The sequence below is a fragment of the Heterocephalus glaber genome, unplaced genomic scaffold, assembly GCF_053883595.1.
Source record: "Heterocephalus glaber isolate CG9 unplaced genomic scaffold, H.glaber_assembly_v1.0 deba00001733, whole genome shotgun sequence".
NCBI classification, from domain to species: domain Eukaryota; kingdom Metazoa; phylum Chordata; class Mammalia; order Rodentia; family Bathyergidae; genus Heterocephalus; species Heterocephalus glaber.
The window spans coordinates 21,195,604-21,215,506 of record NW_028258444.1 but is presented as its reverse complement, the minus strand read 5'-3'; the positions used below and the strand labels follow the sequence as shown (position 1 = coordinate 21,215,506).

Below are 19,903 nucleotides of genomic sequence, written 5' to 3'. Positions count from 1 at the left end.
GTCCTGGTAGGAAAATCCGATGGTTTTCAACAGCCCACTGCAGAATCTGTGGTTGGGGAAATCCACATCTGTATTTAGCAGTGTTTCAGTCACTGTGGCATGGAAATTTCGAGGTGTTTTTTGTTAACATCCCAGCCTTCCCTGGGAGCACCCATACACACACACATCACATCACATTCAAGGCACAGCCCCTTCTGCTGGCTGCCTCCCTCACCTCCCTGCATGCTTTCCCTCCTGTCCACAGAAAGTGCATGCCCTGCCAGGAAGGCACTTTGAAGATGAAACATGCTGAGTCCCCCGAGGGCTCAGGGGCTGGCGTGCTGTAAAAAGAAGAGGGTGCGGACCACTCCACCATTAAAGCACATTCTGAAGCAGCGTTGCACAGCTCTAACCGCCCAAGCCCATAAAGCTCAATTGCCCCAACCCATCCTCCCGGCAAAGCCCCTACACAACCCGAGCATAAATAGGACTGAAGCACTCCGAGGAGCACATTGGAGTTTCCACAAGAACTCGAGATAGCCCATCCGCCCCTTGCAGAACACACCTTCAGAAGCACCATGACCTGCGGATCTGGATTCAGAGGCCGTGCCTTCAGCTGCGCCTCAGCCTCCTGCGGGCCCAGGCCAGGCCGCTGCTGCATAACCGCCGCCCCCTACCGCGGCATCTCCTGCTACCGCGGCCTCTCAGGAGGCTTTGGCAGCCGCAGCGTCTGCGGGGCCTACCGCACCGGCTCCTGCGGCCGCAGCTTTGGCTACCGCTCAGGGGGCATCTGCGGCCCCAGCCCGCCCTGCATCACCAGCGTGTCGGTCAACGAGAGCCTCCTCACGCCCCTCAACCTGGACATCGACCCCAATGCGCAGTGCGTGAAGCACGAGGAGAAGGAGCAGATCAAGTGCCTCAACAGCAGGTTCGCTGCCTTCATCGACAAGGTGGGTGACCTGCACCGCACCCTTCCTGAACCCTTGCTCCTGGGCACCACCAGGGCTAGACACAGAGAAGGGAATCAGATTCAGAAAGACCTCTGCCTCACTGAGACCACACTCTGAGGGGAGAGGCGTGCGTGCACGCGCACACACACACACACACACACGCGCACACACACACACGCACACGGGCACTACAGACCCAGAAATGCACCACAGACAGTAGACAGAAGCAGAGCTTGTGGGGAAAGTGCAGCCAGGCTGGGCTGGACACAGACTAGACTGCAGGAAGTCCCAGAGCAATGTGCTTGCTGCTGCTGCTGCTGCTGGTGGTACCACGGAGGCCAGGCAGCCCTGGGTCAAGGGCTGTGTTCCCTGTGAAGGGTAGGGGTGCCTGACCACGAGGGACAGTGGGAGAGGGCCCAGGGTGCTGAGCTGTCCCCAGATGGCCTGTGACCTCCCCACACCCCATTCTGTGATCTGAGTCTGTGTGCACAGCCTGAGGGGCTCCTGCCTCACTGGCTGCAGGGAGGGGGCTGAGCTCTGGGTGACACCTGACGATTGCCACTTGACGTGTGCCACTTGGCCCCAGCTGTGTGGGTAACTCAGCTCACCTGAGAGCAGCACCAGCAGAAGTTGCCTGGAGCCCACAACCCACCCCTGCTCCATCCTGCTGAGCTGGAGTCCACCTCCCACAATCACTCCCAGAGCTGGTCTCGGGGCAGTAGGCACCCTTTGACCTGTCCTTCCCCCCTCTGTGTGCAGGTGCGCTTCCTGGAGCAGCAGAACAAGCTGCTGGAGACCAAGTTGCAGTTCTTCCAGAACCGCGAGTGCTGCCAGAGCAACCTGGAGCCACTGTTTGAGGGCTACATCCAGACGCTGAGGCGGGAGGCTGAGTGTGTGGAGGCCGATGGTGGGAGGCTGGCCTCGGAGCTCAACCACGTGCAGGAGGTGCTGGAGGGCTACAAGAAGAAGTGAGTGTGCCGCCCAGGGGCAACTCAGGGGAAGGCTCAGTGGAACCTCCCTGAGCCCAAAGAGTGTCAGATCCGTGGCTGGGATCCCTGTATTCCCCCACTTCCTCACAGCCAGGAGGCCCTTAATGGTCAGAAGCCAGGAGACGGAGGCTGAACTGCTCTCCCTGCATCAGTTCAGATCACTATTGCTCTGTCCTATTCTCCATCTCCAAACTCTGCAGAGCAATTTGTATTTTCTAGTCCCTCGGACTCCACTGTCAAAGTTCAGGACCCTGGGCTGGGGGTTAGCAGACCAGGGCCCAGTGTAGACCTGGTCCCTGTCTTTGGGGGATTATAGTCCACCGCTAGGCAGACATAGCACAGGCATGCATGTAGATGTTCAGTTACAAAGTAATTTACTTCTCTTGGTTCAAGTGCAGCAGAGGAATGGGGGAAGAGGGGACCTTACTACCAACAGTGAGATTGGGGTGCTGAGAGAGTGCTCAGAGGGAAAAGAGGAAAACGGAGACCTTCGGGACCAGGACCTGCACCCCACCTCTCCATGGCCTGCCCATTCCTTTGGAGGCCAGAGGAGCAGGGGCAGGTCCGGGAATGAGGCCCAGCTTCATAGCCAAGCCAGGGCGGTGCAGACAGGGCCTGCCCTCCCTTCCACCTCAGGTATGAAGAAGAAGTTGCACTTCGGGCCACAGCAGAGAACGAGTTTGTAGCTCTGAAGAAGGTGAGTGTCTGAAGCCAGCCCAGCCCTAGTGCCCTTCTACCCTGCCCCTCTGGCCTGCCACACTGCAGCCAGGTCCCCAGAGCACCCTGGGGAAGCTGGACTCACAGCCCCTTGCCAACCTGCACAGGACGTGGACTGCGCCTACCTGCACAAGTCAGACCTGGAGGCCAATGCGGAGGCACTGACACAGGAGATGGACTTCCTGAGGCGGCTGTACGAGGAGGTCAGTGGCTCACGGCCATGGTGGGCACACATGTGGCTCTGACAGGGTCCCCATCCCTGCCCAAACCCCACAGGCAGGAGCCAGGACTCCTGGTAGCCCAGACTGCAGGCTAGAGGGGAGCAAGGAGAAGGAAGGAACAGGAAGAAGAATGGAAGCCCACAACTAGGTCAGTGCAGAGAGGGCAAAAGGGTGAGGCCTCAGGATCAGCTGTGCCTGAGAAGCCATCCTGTGTCCTCCCTCGAGCCAGTGGGGTACAGCAGAGGCCTCCAAAGCCCAAGACAGCTTTGGCCACGCCTGGTCCAGGGTTTTCCCTGGCAGCCAATAGTCTTGCTTGATGTGGTTGAGAACATGCACAGGTCCCCACAGCCAGTCTGCCCCCTGGGGAGCACTTGGGTCATGCTGCTTCTGGGAAGTAGCCTAGGTTCACATGTGCCCAAAGAGTTTGAGAAACAAGCATCTGAGAAGTGGGCATTGTTGGGGACTTCTTTATGCAGAAAGCTATATTTCATCCTGGGGTTTCAGCTTCAAACCTGGGAGGTGGGCTGCACAGCAGCCAAGGGATTATAGGCACCGCTGGATGGGAAGAGCCCACATAACTTGGTTGTCCTTCCTCTGGGCCCCTTCCTGCAGGAGATCCGCATTCTCCAGTCCCACATCTCAGACACCTCTGTCATCGTCAAGATGGACAACAGCCGGGAGCTGAACATGGACTGTGTTGTGGCTGAGATCAAGGCTCAGTATGATGACATTGCTACCCGCAGCCGGGCGGAGGCTGAGTCCTGGTACCGCACCAAAGTGAGTGGCTCAGGACACCTACTTCTTAGACGTGTCCGTAAAGGGATGTGATGTATCTATTAGGAAATTCTAGGATTCTGATCTCTAAGGATGGTAGGAAAAGGGCAGACAACTTGCAGATTGGAGTAGTGGGGCTGCCATGTGGTTACACAAGCTGAGCACTATAGAACTTCCATAGTTTTCAATGATGTCCTGAAGGTGTGGATGGTTGTTCCTTTCTGAGCTTCATGAGCTTCTCATTTCCTGCAGTGCGAAGAGATCAAAGCCACAGTGATCCGGCATGGGGAGACCCTGCGCCGCACCAGGGAGGAGATCAATGAGCTGAACCGCATCATCCAGAGGCTGACAGCTGAGATTGAGAATGCCAAGTGCCAGGTATGGCTCAGCTGTGCCCAAATCATAGAGGCTGGGGGCCCACCCAGTGCCGCACAGTCAACGTGTGCCCTGTCTAAACCCCACCATGCATTTTCCATTCTTTTTGTCTGACTACAGTCCCTGGTCATGGTCAACCAGGGCAAAGCCTTCTTTTGGGGATATTTCTAATTGGGTGGCTGAGCCTGGACACATCCAGGTAATGAGCCTGGAAATCCATGAAGCATAACCCACTTTGTTCTTTCCTGGGCCCCCAGAACACCAAGCTGGAGACTGCAGTGACCCAGTCTGAGCAGCAGGGTGAGGCTGCCCTCAACGATGCCCGCTGCAAGCTGGCAGGGCTGGAGGAGGCCCTGCAGAAGGCCAAGCAGGACATGGCCTGCCTGCTCAAGGAGTACCAGGAGGTCATGAACTCCAAGCTGGGCCTGGACATCGAGATCGCCACCTACAGGCGCCTGCTGGAGGGCGAGGAGCAGAGGTGCGGCCCAACCCAGGGTGTCCTGAGCACCCTGCCAAACCCCATCCTTCACACAAACCCCACTCTCACCTTTGGCTGAGCAATGGCCTGGGATTTGGGGACAACTCTACCTTCATCAGTTTGTGTTGGAGGAAGTTCAGTAATGGGCCGCAGGTTCCTTCAGAATTTGGCTCCTAAATCCTTAATTATTGTGCCCCCCCCCCATTGACTTTTAGGAACTCTGTTTACAACTCAGGTCCACTATCTAATTTTTTTTTTCTCTTTTCCACACTCAGGTTGTGTGAAGGCGTTGGTGCTGTTAATGTCTGTAAGTATTTGGGGTTCAGTATGGACAGATTTACTTCTTTTGTGAGGGAGGCAGCATCTAGAAAGCACATTCTCAGTGAAAGTCCAACATAAAAGAATGGGCTGTATTACAGCAGGAGCAATTTGGGGCCAGACAGTAAAAAAAAAGACCACAGCTTTGGGAGTTGAATGAAGAATCCTCAACTGCAGATGCCCTGACTTTAATCCCACTGCTCAGAAACTAGACTGGGGTGTCCCTTAAGGAAGTGGATGGTTTGCTCCCCCACTCCTAATTCTGCCTCACCTTCCTGGTCCACAGGTGTCAGCAGCTCCCGGGGTGGGGTCGTGTGTGGGGACCTCTGTGTGTCTGGCTCCCGGCCAGTGGCAGGCAGTGTCTGCAGCGCCCCTTGCACTGGGAACGTGGCAGTGAGCACTGGCCTGTGCACGCCCTGCAATTCTGGTGCATCCTGCAGAGTGGGCTCCTGTGGCATCAGCTCCTTAGGCGTGGGCTCCTGCACCAGCAGCTGCAGGAAGTATTAGACCACCCTAGCTCCAGCCCAGGCCCAGATCTCTCCACGTGTCTGGCTCAACCAGCCTAGCCCAGGGGTCTGCAGCAAGAGGACAGGATTTCTGTGTGATCCTCGATCCTGGGCTTGTGCCGCAATGAGATGGACTGCTCCAGAAGTTCCCTTGGAGCCTACAGGAAGGGGGCTCAGGAACAACCAGGACCAGGGCCAGGGCTCCTGGGCTACCATGGGCTCAGTAGCTAGAGCCCCCAGCCTTTCCCCTTCCTCCTTTCCCTTCTTCATTTCTGCTTTGCTTTATGATTTCAATAAATCAATGTAGCTAGCCTTGGGCCTTATCTGTGTCTCTGTTAACCTCTTCGGGGGCCAGAGTGTGAGAGGGTTCTCAGAATCACATGGAACAGAAAGAGGACCAAGCTTGGGGCCTCCAGGATGGTTCTCTGTCCCTTGGCACACAGCAGTCAGATTGGGCCAAGGCTCGTGGTAGGCCCCTACATGATGCAATTGTATCCACATGACCTTAATAATTTTATCTGTGCAACTGTAACAACACATCTTGCAGATGAAAGAACTGGAGATGTAGTCACTGGTTCTCTCACTGCAATCTGAACCCTGTGTGCATCTCTAGTGTTCATTTCACCAAACCACAGCTGCCTCCCAGAAAATGTCTTGTGCACATCTGTAAACTGATGGCTAATGAGTATAAACTCATTCAGCACTCAAAGCTTAAGGAAAGATTGCTCATTGACTGCTTTGGTGGGTAAGACTCACACCTGAAGAATTTATTGGAATTCTTTAAGGAGTGAATATATAAATATTATTTAAAGTTTTAAAAAGCCTTTGCCATGGCTTTCCTTTCTTAATGGAGTCCCTTTGAGGCTTAGAGACCTGCCCTTGCTGATGCACTGCTTCAAAGACAGGAAATAGCACTCAGCAAGAAGACACAGAGCTGCAAGCAGTCTGGAGCTGCCTGAATCCAAAGCTGGACTCTATTTCCTCCCAGCTGAGTGAGCTTGAGCAATGTCCTTACCCTTTGTGTGCCTGTTTCCACATCTCTAAAACAAGCATGATAAAGAGCACTTGCCTCAAGGTCAACAGGAAAATTAAGCAATTTCATGTATGTAAAATACTGTTGGCCACAAAATAATCACTATCTGCATTTATCATTAGCGTTATTCTTTGCAATGTGAAGTAGAAGTGTTGTCAGGTCCCAGGGCCAGGGCCAGCCTTTTATTACATCCTTATCCATCAGAGATACAAGTATAGAGGGAATCTCCATTTCTACAGGGCCACTGCGCTTCTTCATACAGGGAAGTGTTCACAGAGCACTGACCAGGTTAGTACAACAGGGAGAATCTCTAATCTCCCAGTCCCAGTCCTAGAAAACATAGCACAAATGGAAGCCCCCCCTCAAAGGGCACCAGAAATAATTAAGAGTGTTGAGAGAGTGGTCTGAAATGGTTCCTATAAGAGGTAGAATCAAGCCAAGTCCCTCAGCTACCTCTGATGGAACTGTGAGTCAGAGAGAGCACTGGCAAGTTCCAGAATGTGCAACTGCTCCAGCCAACCCTCTATGCTGTGACATCACACAGCTGTCAAGCAGGGCCTGTGTCCAGAGTCCGATCCTGAAGCCCAAACACCAGCTCCAGCCTTCCTCCTTCCCCAGTGCAGAAGCCAGCTTCAACTCCAATCCTGAGGGACCTCCTGCCTAGGCCAACTGAGTCCTCTGTGCCTGTCTCGCTGGTCTCATCAACCCCACTGGGCCTTCTTGGCCTGCAGAACTTGCACAGGCCCACCTTCCCTAAGCTCTGCTCCTCTCCTCCTTCCCACTCCAGCTACACAGAGTATGCCTCCCTCACAGTTCCACTGCTGGACAGACTCGACAGAGGAGCAAGGGTGAACCCATCAAACACAGCGCCCACATGCAGATGGGTGAAAAAAAATGGAACTCCTTACTGTGTAACCTTTAGCAGGTCACCTCCCCAGTGTATTCAATAATGGAATAAAATGTTTGCACTGGATGGTTGCTAAGGTCCCTTACCAACTTGAAGCTCTATTCTTTGTAGGAGAGGTGGGACAGGATTAGGAACTGGAGGGGAACGGAGAGTGCAGGGTCCCACCTGTAGCTGTGCTGTGCAGATGCATGGTGTCTTGTGTGTTCACCATTCTGTGTAACTCATGTATGCATGTGTGTGCATAGAACAGGATGACGGCATCCCAGTACATGCACAGCTCCAGGCAGCTGTGTGGAAGCATATGTACATGTGTGACTGGGAGGTTTCTGTATATGGATGTGTGTAATGTGCCACAGAGGGGGATTAGTGTGCGTGTGTGGGTGTGAGTATAGTGTGGGCATGTAGAGGGACCCAGGTGTGCTGGTGTGGCAAGAGTCATCGACGAAAACAAGGGTTGGGTGGGAGGATTGATGGGCAGGTGCTGCTGGGTGTCATTCTGGAAGATGCCTTCTATCTAGGGAGTCCTTGTTGCTCTAACCTTTGGGCTAGCCTACCTACTGTCACTCTAGTACCAGTTTGGACAGAGGGAGGTCAGCAGTCAGCAGTCAGCTGCCCTTAGACTTTGTACAGCCTTCTTTAAAATTGTTCAAAATGTTTCCAGAGGGCCAGGATATAGCTCAATGAAGAACATTTGTTTAGCAACTGCAAGTCCCTGGCTTTGATCCCCAGCCCTGCCCCACCCAAAAAAAAAAAAAAAACAAACTTCCAAAGAACTCCAGTAAGTGGGGAAAAAGAAATACATATGTGTGTGTGTGTGTGTGTGTGTGTGTGTGTGTGTGTGTATATATATATATATAACTGTGTTTTAAGCACTTTCCATACAGCAATACCTTTAGTCCTCAAACAACTTTATGATTGATAATATTCTATTTTACAAATTAACTTTGGCTCAGAGATACGATGTAGGGAAAAATGACTCTTCACTATTTAGATCTGGGGTCTGATATGGGGGGACTAAAGCCTGAAGCAGGTGAAGAGTTTGGTCACAGTTAGCACTTAGACTCCACAAAAGGCTTTCAAGGGGTTATTTAGGGTGAGACATGCAATGGTGGAGAAACAAAGCCAAGGATATTCCAGGACATGCAGATCTATCTGGACCATAAAGTCTCAACCTCTCACACCCACTATATGGTGAACCCTGAAGCTATATGAGTGAGAAAGTCACTGCCCTTGGGGTCTCAAATAGAGATGTAAACACAGCTAAGTTAGCATCTTGCTTGTTTGAGAGCTATGAAGTATGAGGCAGGCATGTGGAGCCAACAGAAGGCTGGGCCTTTGTGGTTCCCTGGTGCTGAGAATAACTAAACGGGTGACAATTCTCTTCTCCTCCAAAGTCACCTCTGCTCACAGAGTAGGTAAATGGGCTGCTTAATGAATCTTCATAAAAGCACCAGACATTTCTCTTCCATCCCAGGCTAGAATGTGGCTCCTGGCCAGGGGAGCCTCTTAAAGCATAGGTCCCTAAACCATAAACATTGCTGCTGACCCACATGGCCCTGGCCCAGGAAGAGACTCTAACATGACCCTAAAGCCCTTGAGATCTCCTGAGCTGACATCAAGCAAGTCCGGGCTCAACATTTGGAAAGGGAAAAGTCAGGCAGCCAGTCCTCTGCCACAGGCTGCAGAAAGCACACTGTAAATGCTACCTGTGAGCCCTCATTTGCTATTTCTGTGTGTACTTCCCACGAAGTCCCTTTGTTGAAATGCTCATTGCAGCAGGAGCTGGAAAAATGGGCCCTGAAAATCATAAAATTTCATTACCTCCTAGCAAAATGCAAGGGACACCCAGCTGGACTCCAGCATCTGCTTTCAGGCAGCTGTTTGGCCCAGGAATGTCATCAAGGATATCAATATCACTGGTGCAGGTCAATGTTGGTCACATGGGGGTGATGTGATCCCAGCAAGGCCATGGGCCCTCTCCCTCAGCTGTGTGGTTACTTGCCAGCCAAGTTTCGGTCCCATTCCTTTTGCATAAGACTGTTCTGTTTACCCAAGAAAGGTGCCTTTTGAATACCTGTTCTCCAGGCAGGAGTGCAGGAAAACACAGCACACTCTCCAGCACTGGAATACCTTAAAAGGTAAAGCCAGGGCCTCCGGTAAATGACACATCTTAGCCCCACCCAGAGACCTGGAAGCCAGGAACTACTCTTCCCAACATTCACTGATGATGTAATCCTCTGTGCAGCAGAAAAGAATGTGTGAGCTCCCTGAGCAGAAGCTGCACTGGAGTCTGTATGGTAAGAAAAGCATAAGGAAAACGTCTAGAAACTAAGTCTTGCTCTAGTCACCCCACCCTCAGACTATACTAATATCCGTCCAGTGGCCTTGTAGAAATTCAGATCAAATTCTCCTTAGATCTGGAAGTAGAGACACCCATGCCTCTCTTGCTATGCCATGCTGCTTCCCTGCCCACCATCAGGTCACTTGCTAACTGACAGCACATATGGGAACCCAATTGTTTTGTTTTGGGTACCAGGGATCGAACTCAGGTCCTTGCACTTGCGGGGCAGGCGGCAGAACCACTGAGCTAAATCCCTGGCCCCATGGGCACCCAATTGTGTTCATTGCCCTGATCTCCAACTGGCAAAGGCCATTTATCCAGAGCCTGTTCTCAAGCTCCCTGTCAGGGCACCAGAAGGCACCAATCTGCTCTCTTCTCTTCTTAGTCTGTTCCTTGTTTACAGCCCATCTTCCTAGCTAGGGAGTCACTGCCAGACAGCCAACTCTAGGAGGCTCCTCACAGCTGTGTCCTTGGGACCAAGCACTACACAGGACCCTGGTGGGCCATTCAAGAAGTATTTGTAGAGTGAGAAGAGAATGAATGAATGAATGAATGAGTGCAGCCCTGGGCTCCTCTGCCAGAAAACCTGACGTAGACCCACCCTAGACCCTCCTGGGTGAATATGCCTTGTCTGACTTTCCCCAGGGCCCTCTGACTTCGTCCTCCCAGTCAGTCCGAAAGATCCTACTTGTACAATTACCAAGTCACCAAAAACTGAAGTCACATGGGACCCACACCACTAGGGGAGGGTTGCTTCTTGGTATTGCTTTTTCCCTGGCCTGCCAATGGGGTCAACTCGAGGGGTCCCTGCTGTGGGAATGGCCTCTGGAATTCAGATTCAAATACAATGGCAGATGGGTCACAGCAGAGCTTTTTATTGCAAAGGAGGAGTCCCTGGAAAGGAGGAGTGGGGCAATTCAGAGAGGCAGGGCGCTGGGTCCCGGTAAGCCGCAGACCCTGCCTATTCAATGGCACAAGTGTCCAGGCTGTCTGCAATGGGGACCAGTCTCACCATTCTGGAAGGTATGGTTCAAGACTTTACACTCCGGGGTGGTGGGCAAGAGAGAGAGGTGAAGTGAGGGACAGCTCCATGGGAGAGGGTATCTGAGACAAGAGGTCAAGTCTTTGCGGCAGAAACTGGGGTTCTGAGAAGCCATCAGCATCCATGGGAGCCGCTGCAGCTCAAGCCCTCGACACAGCCCGGGGTGCTGCAGAACGCGCAGCCGCCGCCGGGGGCGCTCGTGTCCAGGGTGCCCGAGCCGCCTCCAGGCGCGGACAGGTGGGGCCTGAGCCTGAGCTGGGCCCGCTGGCCCTGGCCGCAGCACTGCCAGGGGCTGGGCAGAGAGCAGTGTGGGAAAGAGGGAGGCCTCCCATTCCCACCCGGCGCCCAAAGAGCTGCCTACAGTCCTCCCCAGGGGACAGATACACAGACCCTCCCTACCTCAAGACAGGTGTGCAAACTACCCCAAAGGAATAAATAGGGACCCTCGCCCAACACAATGAATCACCCCCAAGAGAAGAAATAGCCCCCACAAAAACGAGCTGCACAGAGGGAGCAGTCACAGAAACACCCCCTCCCTTCCAGGGGGCGGGGAGGGTGTATTACGCACATGGTGGGGGTGGCATAAGATCTGACCTCCCTGCACAAGCTACATGTGTGTGCTTACCAACACTCTCAGCCCCAAATCCCAAACCAAGCCTGTGAGGAGGAGAAACAAGCAGGTAAACGTCTCTGTCTACTAGGGTTGATATTCTCCATTCTGCAAGACAGACATCCCTGACCTTCCTGGTCAGGCAGAGAGGCCACCATCCTGCAAGCTCTGTGGGTCCCTGATCCGCAAGTCCATCCAGACATTTCAGTTAAGTCCCTACTGCCTCTGTTCAGACAATTCACTTTGGCTGACGACCTCTAGAAGGAAGGAAAAGGCAAAAGATCTCCCTTTCGTTAACCTAACCTGATTTTTGAAGGTGAGCCAGGCAGTTCAGTTTTAAAGGAAACTCCAGAAGAGACAGCTCGATTATCTAAGGAATGTTGCTCAGTCCCCACTCCAACACCTTCCACCGTGTCCTTGAAGTTGTTATTGCCCTGCTCTGAGACTCAGTGTCCTGGTCTGGAAGGTGAGGATAAACAGTTTCCCCCTCCCAGGTTTTTATGAGATAATCAAGAGATAAACTGCTGCATGGGGGGTGTTCAGCCCCTCTCCTCCGCTCTCCCTGGGATACCCAGCTCAAACTGGTCACCCTGGATGTCCTACTGCTGTCCGTGGCAAAATCCAGGTTTTACCTGTCTATTTAACACTGCATCCCCATGCCTGGGGGTGAGGGACAGAGGTGAAAAGTGACATGGTTCCCACCATCTAGGTCTTGGTCCTTATACCTGTCTCAATCAACAAGAGTGCCCTGTTGTCTGATTCTGCAGGTGAATGGCTTCATGGATCAACCCCACCAGGTGCAAGGGTGTTCATTAGCTAAGCCTTTTTATTCAAAGAGCTGTAGGATGGTGTGGAACACTACCTTCAGGAGATCGAATCCTGGATACCCAGGTGAACTCTCCCCACTCTTCCCAGGCTACAGAGGGTGGTGGCCACTCTTCACCATCTCCTCCTCACCCACAGCCATCAGAAGCACCTCTCACCCCTCACCTGCTCTCCTCCAGCAGCTTGCGGTAGGTGGCGATCTCAAGGTCCAGGACCAGCTTGACAGTCATGAGCTCCTGGTATTTCTGGAGCTGCTTCGCAATGTCCTGTTTGGCCCGCTGCAAGGCGACCTCCAGCCAGGCCAGCTTGTCCTCAGCACTGCATGAGGCCCACTCTGTCTGCAGAGCTGTAATGTTCCTGGCTGTTTCTAGTTCACAGGGCTAGGGTGATGGAAAGACCAAGGACAGAAGGATCTCCTTGGCTCCCACTCCTCCACCCTCAAGGATCCAGGCCTTTCTCAAGGTTGGAGGACGAGTGAGGGTGTGGAGATTATCTATGGTTGCAAGGAGTGAGTAGGCCTGTTTCAAAAGGTGTTGGTGTGTCTAGACCACAGGATTCAGGGATCTGCCCACCTCTCCACACTCCGGGTGGAGATCTGGGGCCAGCTTCTGTGATGGCTGAGAAAGAGCCCTTTGCAATCTGGCATGATGACACTCTTCATATGAGCTAGGATCAGAAAGGCATCAAATGCTCCTTAGCACGTAATCCTGGGATTAACATTTCATAAGGAAATCTAACAGGAAAAATACCTTTCCTCACAGGGGTCTCTGGGAACAATAATTATAAGAGCAAACACTTGCTTTGCAGAGATGGTCCTGCAGCTTGGACCATCAGTAGCTCCGCTGGCAGGACACAGAACTGTGACCAGCCCATCTGCCCACTCTGCCACTGCTGGAACTTGAACATCCATCCCCCTCAAAGTCATCACTGCTTGGACAAGGGAGACCCCACACAAACCATGAATATCCTTCAAGGCTAAGACACATGCATCTAAAGACAGTAAGACAAGACTGAGAGTAGAAGTCTTTCCCTCTGGGAGAGAGAATTAGGGATGAGCCAGAAGAGCTTGACATGCTGGGAGGAGAGTTTGGGAGAAAGAGAGCTTAGGAAAAAGAAAACATCCCAAAGAATCTTTTCTTTCCTATGTCCTAAGGCCTGAGTTACAAATGCAAATGCCTACAGGATTCAGCCTGGCTAGAAGCATCGAAAGCTGAAGGCCAAATGTGAGACCTATCAGTAGTATCTAGTTCCACAGAGAAATATGCTCTCTCTCATTTCCCTGAACACAAGGATCACTTTTCATGTTCCTACTGGTTTATTTCTCTACAGACAGAGGCTCCATGCCTTTTCTCTTCTATAGGGATAATAAAGTACGATCAAGGTGATGATAAAGGCCAAAGGACCTTCTGCCTAGGAGCCAAAGAGTGCACCTGGGAGTAGTGAGGACTGTGGCACTTCAGGGAGCTGGCACCCTATGAGATGGAGGCCTTTCTTCTTCTCCAGCCAGATATTACCATGTGAGAGTCATCCTTTAACATCACTCATTTTCATATTTAAGAGGACTCAGAAAAGTGGGATTCTAGGTAAGCTCTTACAATTTTTGAAGATGGGCTCATAATGCTAAGATGCAAAGAAGACATAAAAATGTACATACACATATAAACAGCAACACACAAGCAAGCATCTATGTTCATACACATTTTCTACATGTTCATTGTCCACATAAAATACATATAGAGTCCTAGGCCAAAAAAGGCCTGATGTACATATGCAGCATGCTGCTGCTGTGCTCAGGCAGTCCCAAAGAGGAGCACCAGAGAGCTTCTATCCAAAGGACTGGCAGGAAGGTCTAGAACAGTTGTCATAAATAATGGGGACCCTCCCACATGGCCAATCTAGCACCCCACTCCCTCACCTCACCTGGTCCTTGGTGCCATCCACCTCCATCGTCAGCCGCTGGATGACCTGGTTAAGCCTGTTCAGATCCTCCTTGCTGTCCCCGGGGCTCTGCATGTGTCTCTGCACAGTAGCCTGTGTCTCCTCACACTGCAGGGACAGCAGAGCAGAGCAGTGGTCAGGGAGGGAGGAGAGCAAGTGAGAAGGAAACAGTTCCTGTGTCCCCCCAGCCACCTGCTGCTGCGGGGGGTCATCTTGTGACATGGGGAGGTTGCTATCCCAAGGCTTGCAAGGAGAATGCCATGCGTTCTGCTGTCAAACCTAGAGGTGCCAAAGGTGGCCTACACTCGGGCACACAGAGTAGCAAGGCAGGACAACAATCTGCTGAGGTGAGCTTTAGGACTGAGATCACAGGGGCCTTCTCCTCAGAGTGGCAGAGTTAAACCCTGAGAAATTAGTTGTTTCAGTTTACCACATATGAGCAAAATTAATACAAAAAGCATTTGATAAAACTCAACAATAATGACTAATTTTTTAAATACTTTTAAAATCTAGAGATATAAAGAAAATTTCTTAACTTGATGAATGTTATGGGGCCAGGGATTTAGCTCAGTGGTTCCGCCACCTGCCTCGCAAACCAAGGTCCCAAGTTCAATCCCCAGTACCAAAAAAAGCCAAAAAAGGAATCTTGATGAATTTTGTGAATCAGAACCCAGTGACAGGCATCCAGATATGAGATCCTTTCCCCAACCCAAGGCCACCATGATGAGTGCTGTCTGCCAAGGGTGGAATCAGAGGGCCTTTCCCCTCCACTTGCAATACATAAACAGCCCAGGCACGGTGACACCCGCACAAGGCCTGACACTTTTCCAAATCTCTCACTGGGGCCACACCACCGCCTGTGATGCAGACCAGGCAGATGTGACCATCTCTACGCTCTCCACAGGCCGGGTGCCTGTTCCACCCACCACAGACAAGCAAGAAGGGACCCGAGGGGAGTGAGGCACCCTGCCCATCAGCAGGCTGCATTTTGAGCCCATGTTCTCTGCCCCACACCCTGAGGGACACATCGTCACAACCTATCCCTCAGCCCAGGGAGTGGGAACCATGCACACCAGCCCAGAGCAAGTCTCTCTCTAGGGCAGGTGCAGTCTGCAGCATGCCTTGCCTGGCCTCCCTGCTCCATTCTCAAATGCTGCACACAGCAGACCTGACCCCGCCTGGCCAGCTCCAGCCCCACTCCTGTGCCACAGGCCTCACCATGATGGCAGCAGCTGCAGTCTCCCCCAAGCCTCCCTTGAGCACTAAAGCCCAACTCCAGCCCAAGGAGCTCCCAGAAACTTTGCTCAGAGGCCTCCCCTTCCTGGGGTATTTGTGACCTCACCTTGTTAGGTCACAGAGTTCTGAACCAGAAGTCCCAGAGGCAGGGGATGGAAGGAAGCCAAATGTGAGCCCAAATGGGAAAACTAGACTGACGATGCTCCCAGAGTCAGTAGGAAATCTGGGGTGAGGCTGACTCTAAACTGGTGGCGGGGGAGCAGGGACTAGAGATTACAGGCTGCTGTTGGCATTTTCCTTCTGTTTTATAAAGTTTTCTTACATGCAAAAGAGCATCGATGACATATACTTAGTGACTTAAAAAGCAACAGTAATAAAGCAAATCCCTTGTGTACCCCTAGGGATTCCTTGCTGGTCTCTATACTATTCATCCCTGGCCCTGCCAAATCCACAAAGTAACCACTAACTTAAGATGTTATGTTGATCATTCTCTTGCCTTACTTTATTATCATGTGTATATCCCCAATCTATTGTATATTATCTACTTTTAAGCTTTACATAAATAGAATTACATTGTTTGTATGCTTCTATGACTTGCTTCCCCCACCCAGAATTTTAATTTGAGATTCATCTTTTTTTATGTATGTGGCTTTATTTTTCAGTGGTGTACAGTAGTCCATTGTAGGGCAATTTGTCCGTTTTTCTAAGGGTAATAATACGTAGGTGATTTTTGTTTCTGTTGCCAACAAATAATGTTGCTATTGATGTTTTGGCATACTTCAGCAAGAGGTTTTTTTGTTATATTGGCTGTCAGACTCATTTTTTTACACTTGATCTTAACCAAAAGGCCGAGAAGCGATTAGACTCATTTTTTTTTAACACAACTCAAAATAAGATACATATTTTGTATCATGAATCACCACCTACCTACATACACACATATAAGCTGAAATTAATTTCATGAAAAATTACCCTTTTTGTCTACAATGCACTCTGATCTTCTAACCGATTACCTTAACACAGTTTTTCACGTTCAATTTGTGTCCATGTGCTTTAGTTTCATTTCTTATAAATAACATCTTACTTTTATTACCTTTGTTATTTAATGATAACAATTAAATGTCAAGCCAAAACATTGCTAATTATTACTGGTAAGCTACCTACATACTCCTTCCCAACTTGTCCCTACTGGGCATCCTAGAGGTAACCATTTTTCTGAAGTTGTTCTATAACTACTTTACTTATTTTAGTTTTATCACATACTTCCATATACCTAAAAAATTTTTTAGTTTTTCCTGTTGTTATTTTTTTAAATTGTCACACAAATTGTAATTTGCTTTGTTTATTCAACATTATGTAACTGGGATTCCTCCACCAAGATTCTAAGTATTCTATTGCCTTACTATATCACATTTTATGTAATTCTATTTTTGTTTTGTTTTGCTTTTTCATCTTACAAAGGTGGTGCTATGAATAGTTTTCTGCCTGTCACCTGATACACATATTCAAAAATTTCTCTTTGCTATACAACTAAGAGTGGAATTTCTGGGTCATGAGATGGATTGATGTTCAAGACCATACAAAATTATTATCCAAAGTTATAATAATTTATGCCTTGATCAGCAATGTATAAAAAAGTCCCAATGATGAATGTCATTCTGTTGTATACCTAAAATGTACCAATAAAATTAATTTTTTTAAAAGTCCATTGTCTCCAATGTGCTTTAACTTTTAACCATTAAATGACATACTAAATCTCATTTTTGGTCCTGATTTGCATTTTTGTGAGTACTATTGAAGTTTAATATATCTTTCAAAGTTTGTTGTCTATATGTATTTCCTTTTATTTTGTCTCTTTTCCCCACTGAGTTGTTTGCCTTATTCTTATAGGATTAAAAGTGTTTTTTATATTGTCAGGTACTGCTACTTTGCCACATATATGAATCACAAGTATCATTTTCAAGTTTACATCATGTCTTTCACTTTCTTATGGCCTGTATTGATAAACAAAAATCTTTAGTTTTAGTGTCTAATTTATCAATCTTATTTAGAGCATTTTCTGTGTCTTAAAAATCCTGCCCTATACCAAGTTCAGAAAAACATTGTCTGATTTTTTTCTTCTAAAGGTTTTTAAGTTTTGCTTTTGATGTTTATGATTTTAATATTTGATTAAAATATTAATATTTGAATTAATGATTAATATTTGATTTTAAATATTAATATTTGGCTTAAATATTAACATTTGATTAATATTTGTTTATAATTTTAATATTTGAGTTAATTTTGTATAATATTTTATTTTCTCCATGTGGCTAACCAACGCATAAGACCTTCTTTCCCTACTGATCTTCCTACACCTTGGCTGTACATCAAGGTTGTGTGTGTATGTGTGTGTATGTGTGTGTGTTACATCAAAGTTATGTTGTCTATTAAACTTTATATATACAAATGTATTACTTAGGGTTCTCTAGAGGAATAGAATCAATAGAAAATATATGCTTAATTATGCAAAGAGATTTCTTAGGTGGGCTTAAAGGGATAAGAGGAGGAAGAATCCACAATGGCCATCTGCATGCTAGAGGACCAGAAGATCCAGTAGCTACTCTACCCAAGAAGATGGAAGATGCAGAACAAGAGGGATCAAGGATGCAGGCCCAGTCCAAGGTGGAAGGCCTGGAAGCTCACAGTAGAGTCCCTGGTGTGAGTCTGCATTGGAAAGCTGAAGAAATGGGAGAGAGATGCCAAAGGATAAGGTGAAGACTGGAGCTCTTCCTAAATAGGTACACTTACTGCTTTCCCTTTTTATTCTCTCCATGCTACAAGCCTACTGGTCAGTAAGACCCACCTCCAGAGTGGGTCTTCTTCCTTTATATACTGGCTTACACGTCACTCATCTACAGACACACCCAGAATTGTGTTTTACTAATCTGCTAGACATTTCTTGATCCAGTCAAGTTAACAGATAATAGATAGATAGATAGATAGATAGACAGACAGACAGATAGATAGAGGGCCTATTTTGTTCCATTGGTTTATTGGTTAATTCTTGTGTGAGTACTACACTGTCCTAATGACTATAGCTTTATAAGTTATGATCTCTGAAGAGGAGAGTATTCCATTCAGTCTTTTTTGTTTTGTTTTGTTTTGTTTTTTGGTACCAGGGATTGAACTTGGGATCTTGAGCTTGCAAGGCAGGCAGCAGAACCACTGAGCTAAATCCCTGGCCCACTATTCAGTCTTTTTATCAGTCTTTTTATCTTTTTATATTGGCTATTCTTTTTTTGTTTTTTGGGGGGTTTTTTTGGTACCAGGGATTGAACTTGGGACCTTGCGCTTACAAGGCAGGTGCAGTGCCACTGAGCTAAATCTCCAGCCCTTTTGGCTATTCTTGACCTTTGTCTATCTCATAAATTTCAGAATCAAGATGTATATAAAACCCTTTTTTGGAATTTGACTATAATTGCAACCACTCTGTAGGTCAATTTAAAGATAATCCGTATCTTTTTTTTCTTTTTTGGTACCGGTGATCGAACTTGGGACCTTGTGCTTGTGAGACAGATGCTGGAACCACTGAGCTAAATCCCTGGCCCAAGAATCAATATCTTTGTAATGGTAAAGCTTCCTATCTGTGAACATGGTCTATTTCTTCATTTAATAAGGCCTTCTTTATTATCTTTCATTGCCTGTAATACTTTCCATAATGTTTATATTTCTCCAGGTATAAGTCTTTCACATATTTTTACATTTATTTCTAAGTATCTTATGGGTTTTTAATCATCATTTATATTAAGATATAATTTGCATACAATAATAGGCACACATTTTATGAGTACAATTCAATAAATTTTGGCAAATGTATGCCCCATTGAATGAAAACATAGAATATTTCTACCATCTTAGAAAGTTCTCTCATGTCCCTCTGCCATCAGTCTCCTCTTGTTCCAGGCAACTGTACATTAATATTGCTAGTGCTGGACATCATATATCTAGAAGTATACAATATATATTCTTTTGCATATGACTTTTTTCATTTAGCATAATATTTTTAAGATTCACCCATGTTGTTTCATGAATCAACAATTTATTTTTACTGCCAAGTGATAATTCTATTGTATGACTATATCTCAGTTTCTAGGGCTGGGGATTTAGCTCAGTGGTTTCGCTGCCTGCTGCACAAGCACAAGGACCTGAGTTCAATCCCCAGTACCAAAAAAAAAAACAACTCAGTTTCTATTCATCTGTTGATAAACATGTGGGTAACTATAGCATTTTATGCTCCATTAACTCTATTCTGAATCTGTGAGATGACAGAACACAATTATATGCAACAAGTTACATGAAGTGGATTTATTATATACAGACTAGCATCAAGGAACAATGGAAGCTTAAAATTCCATGTGAGCCAGTCCTCGGTGACTCAGGAATCTCCCTGGAGCAGATGGAGTCTCAGCTGTGTATGCCTTCTTGCACTATAGATGAGAGGCCATAAAAGACAGACTGCCCTGGGTTGTAAACCTCAGGGGTAACATGAAATGCTGGGCTAAAGCACTGAAGGAGATCATGTTTTTAGGAAAGAGCCTGTGGGAAATTGTAGAATTTAGTTATCTAATTGCAAGAATATGATTACAAGAAGTTTGTTAACTGAGAGAATTAAGAAGTCGTTT

At 48.3% G+C, this 19,903-nt stretch overlaps 2 protein-coding genes across 4 annotated transcripts in view; one reads left to right on the top strand and one right to left on the bottom strand.

Annotated features, from left to right (window-relative positions):
• The first annotated feature begins 173 nt into the window (after positions 1-173).
• On the top strand, positions 174-5,619 carry LOC110345507 (keratin, type II cuticular Hb1). The gene is made up of 9 exons (XM_087200176.1): positions 174-929; positions 1,689-1,897; positions 2,555-2,615; positions 2,743-2,838; positions 3,469-3,633; positions 3,883-4,008; positions 4,263-4,483; positions 4,759-4,790; positions 5,088-5,619. Exons 1-9 carry the CDS (start codon positions 558-560, stop codon positions 5,306-5,308), a joined length of 1,503 nt encoding a protein of 500 aa, XP_087056302.1. The 5' UTR covers positions 174-557; the 3' UTR covers positions 5,309-5,619.
• LOC106010929 (keratin, type II microfibrillar, component 7C-like) overlaps positions 3,627-19,903 on the bottom strand; it is a 26,725-nt gene continuing 10,448 nt past the window's right edge. For 2 of the 3 annotated variants that reach the window (XM_087200177.1, XM_087200178.1), the window contains exons 5-7: positions 13,986-14,111; positions 12,231-12,445; positions 3,627-3,876 (exon numbers count right to left, since the gene is read on the bottom strand). In XM_087200177.1, the coding sequence (XP_087056303.1) occupies positions 3,870-3,876; positions 12,231-12,445; positions 13,986-14,111 (348 nt within the window). In that variant the 3' untranslated portion in view covers positions 3,627-3,869. Of the gene's footprint in view, positions 3,877-12,230; positions 12,446-13,985; positions 14,112-15,221; positions 15,344-19,903 lie in introns of those variants that run through there. The other variant, XM_087200179.1, reaches the window with a different exon arrangement.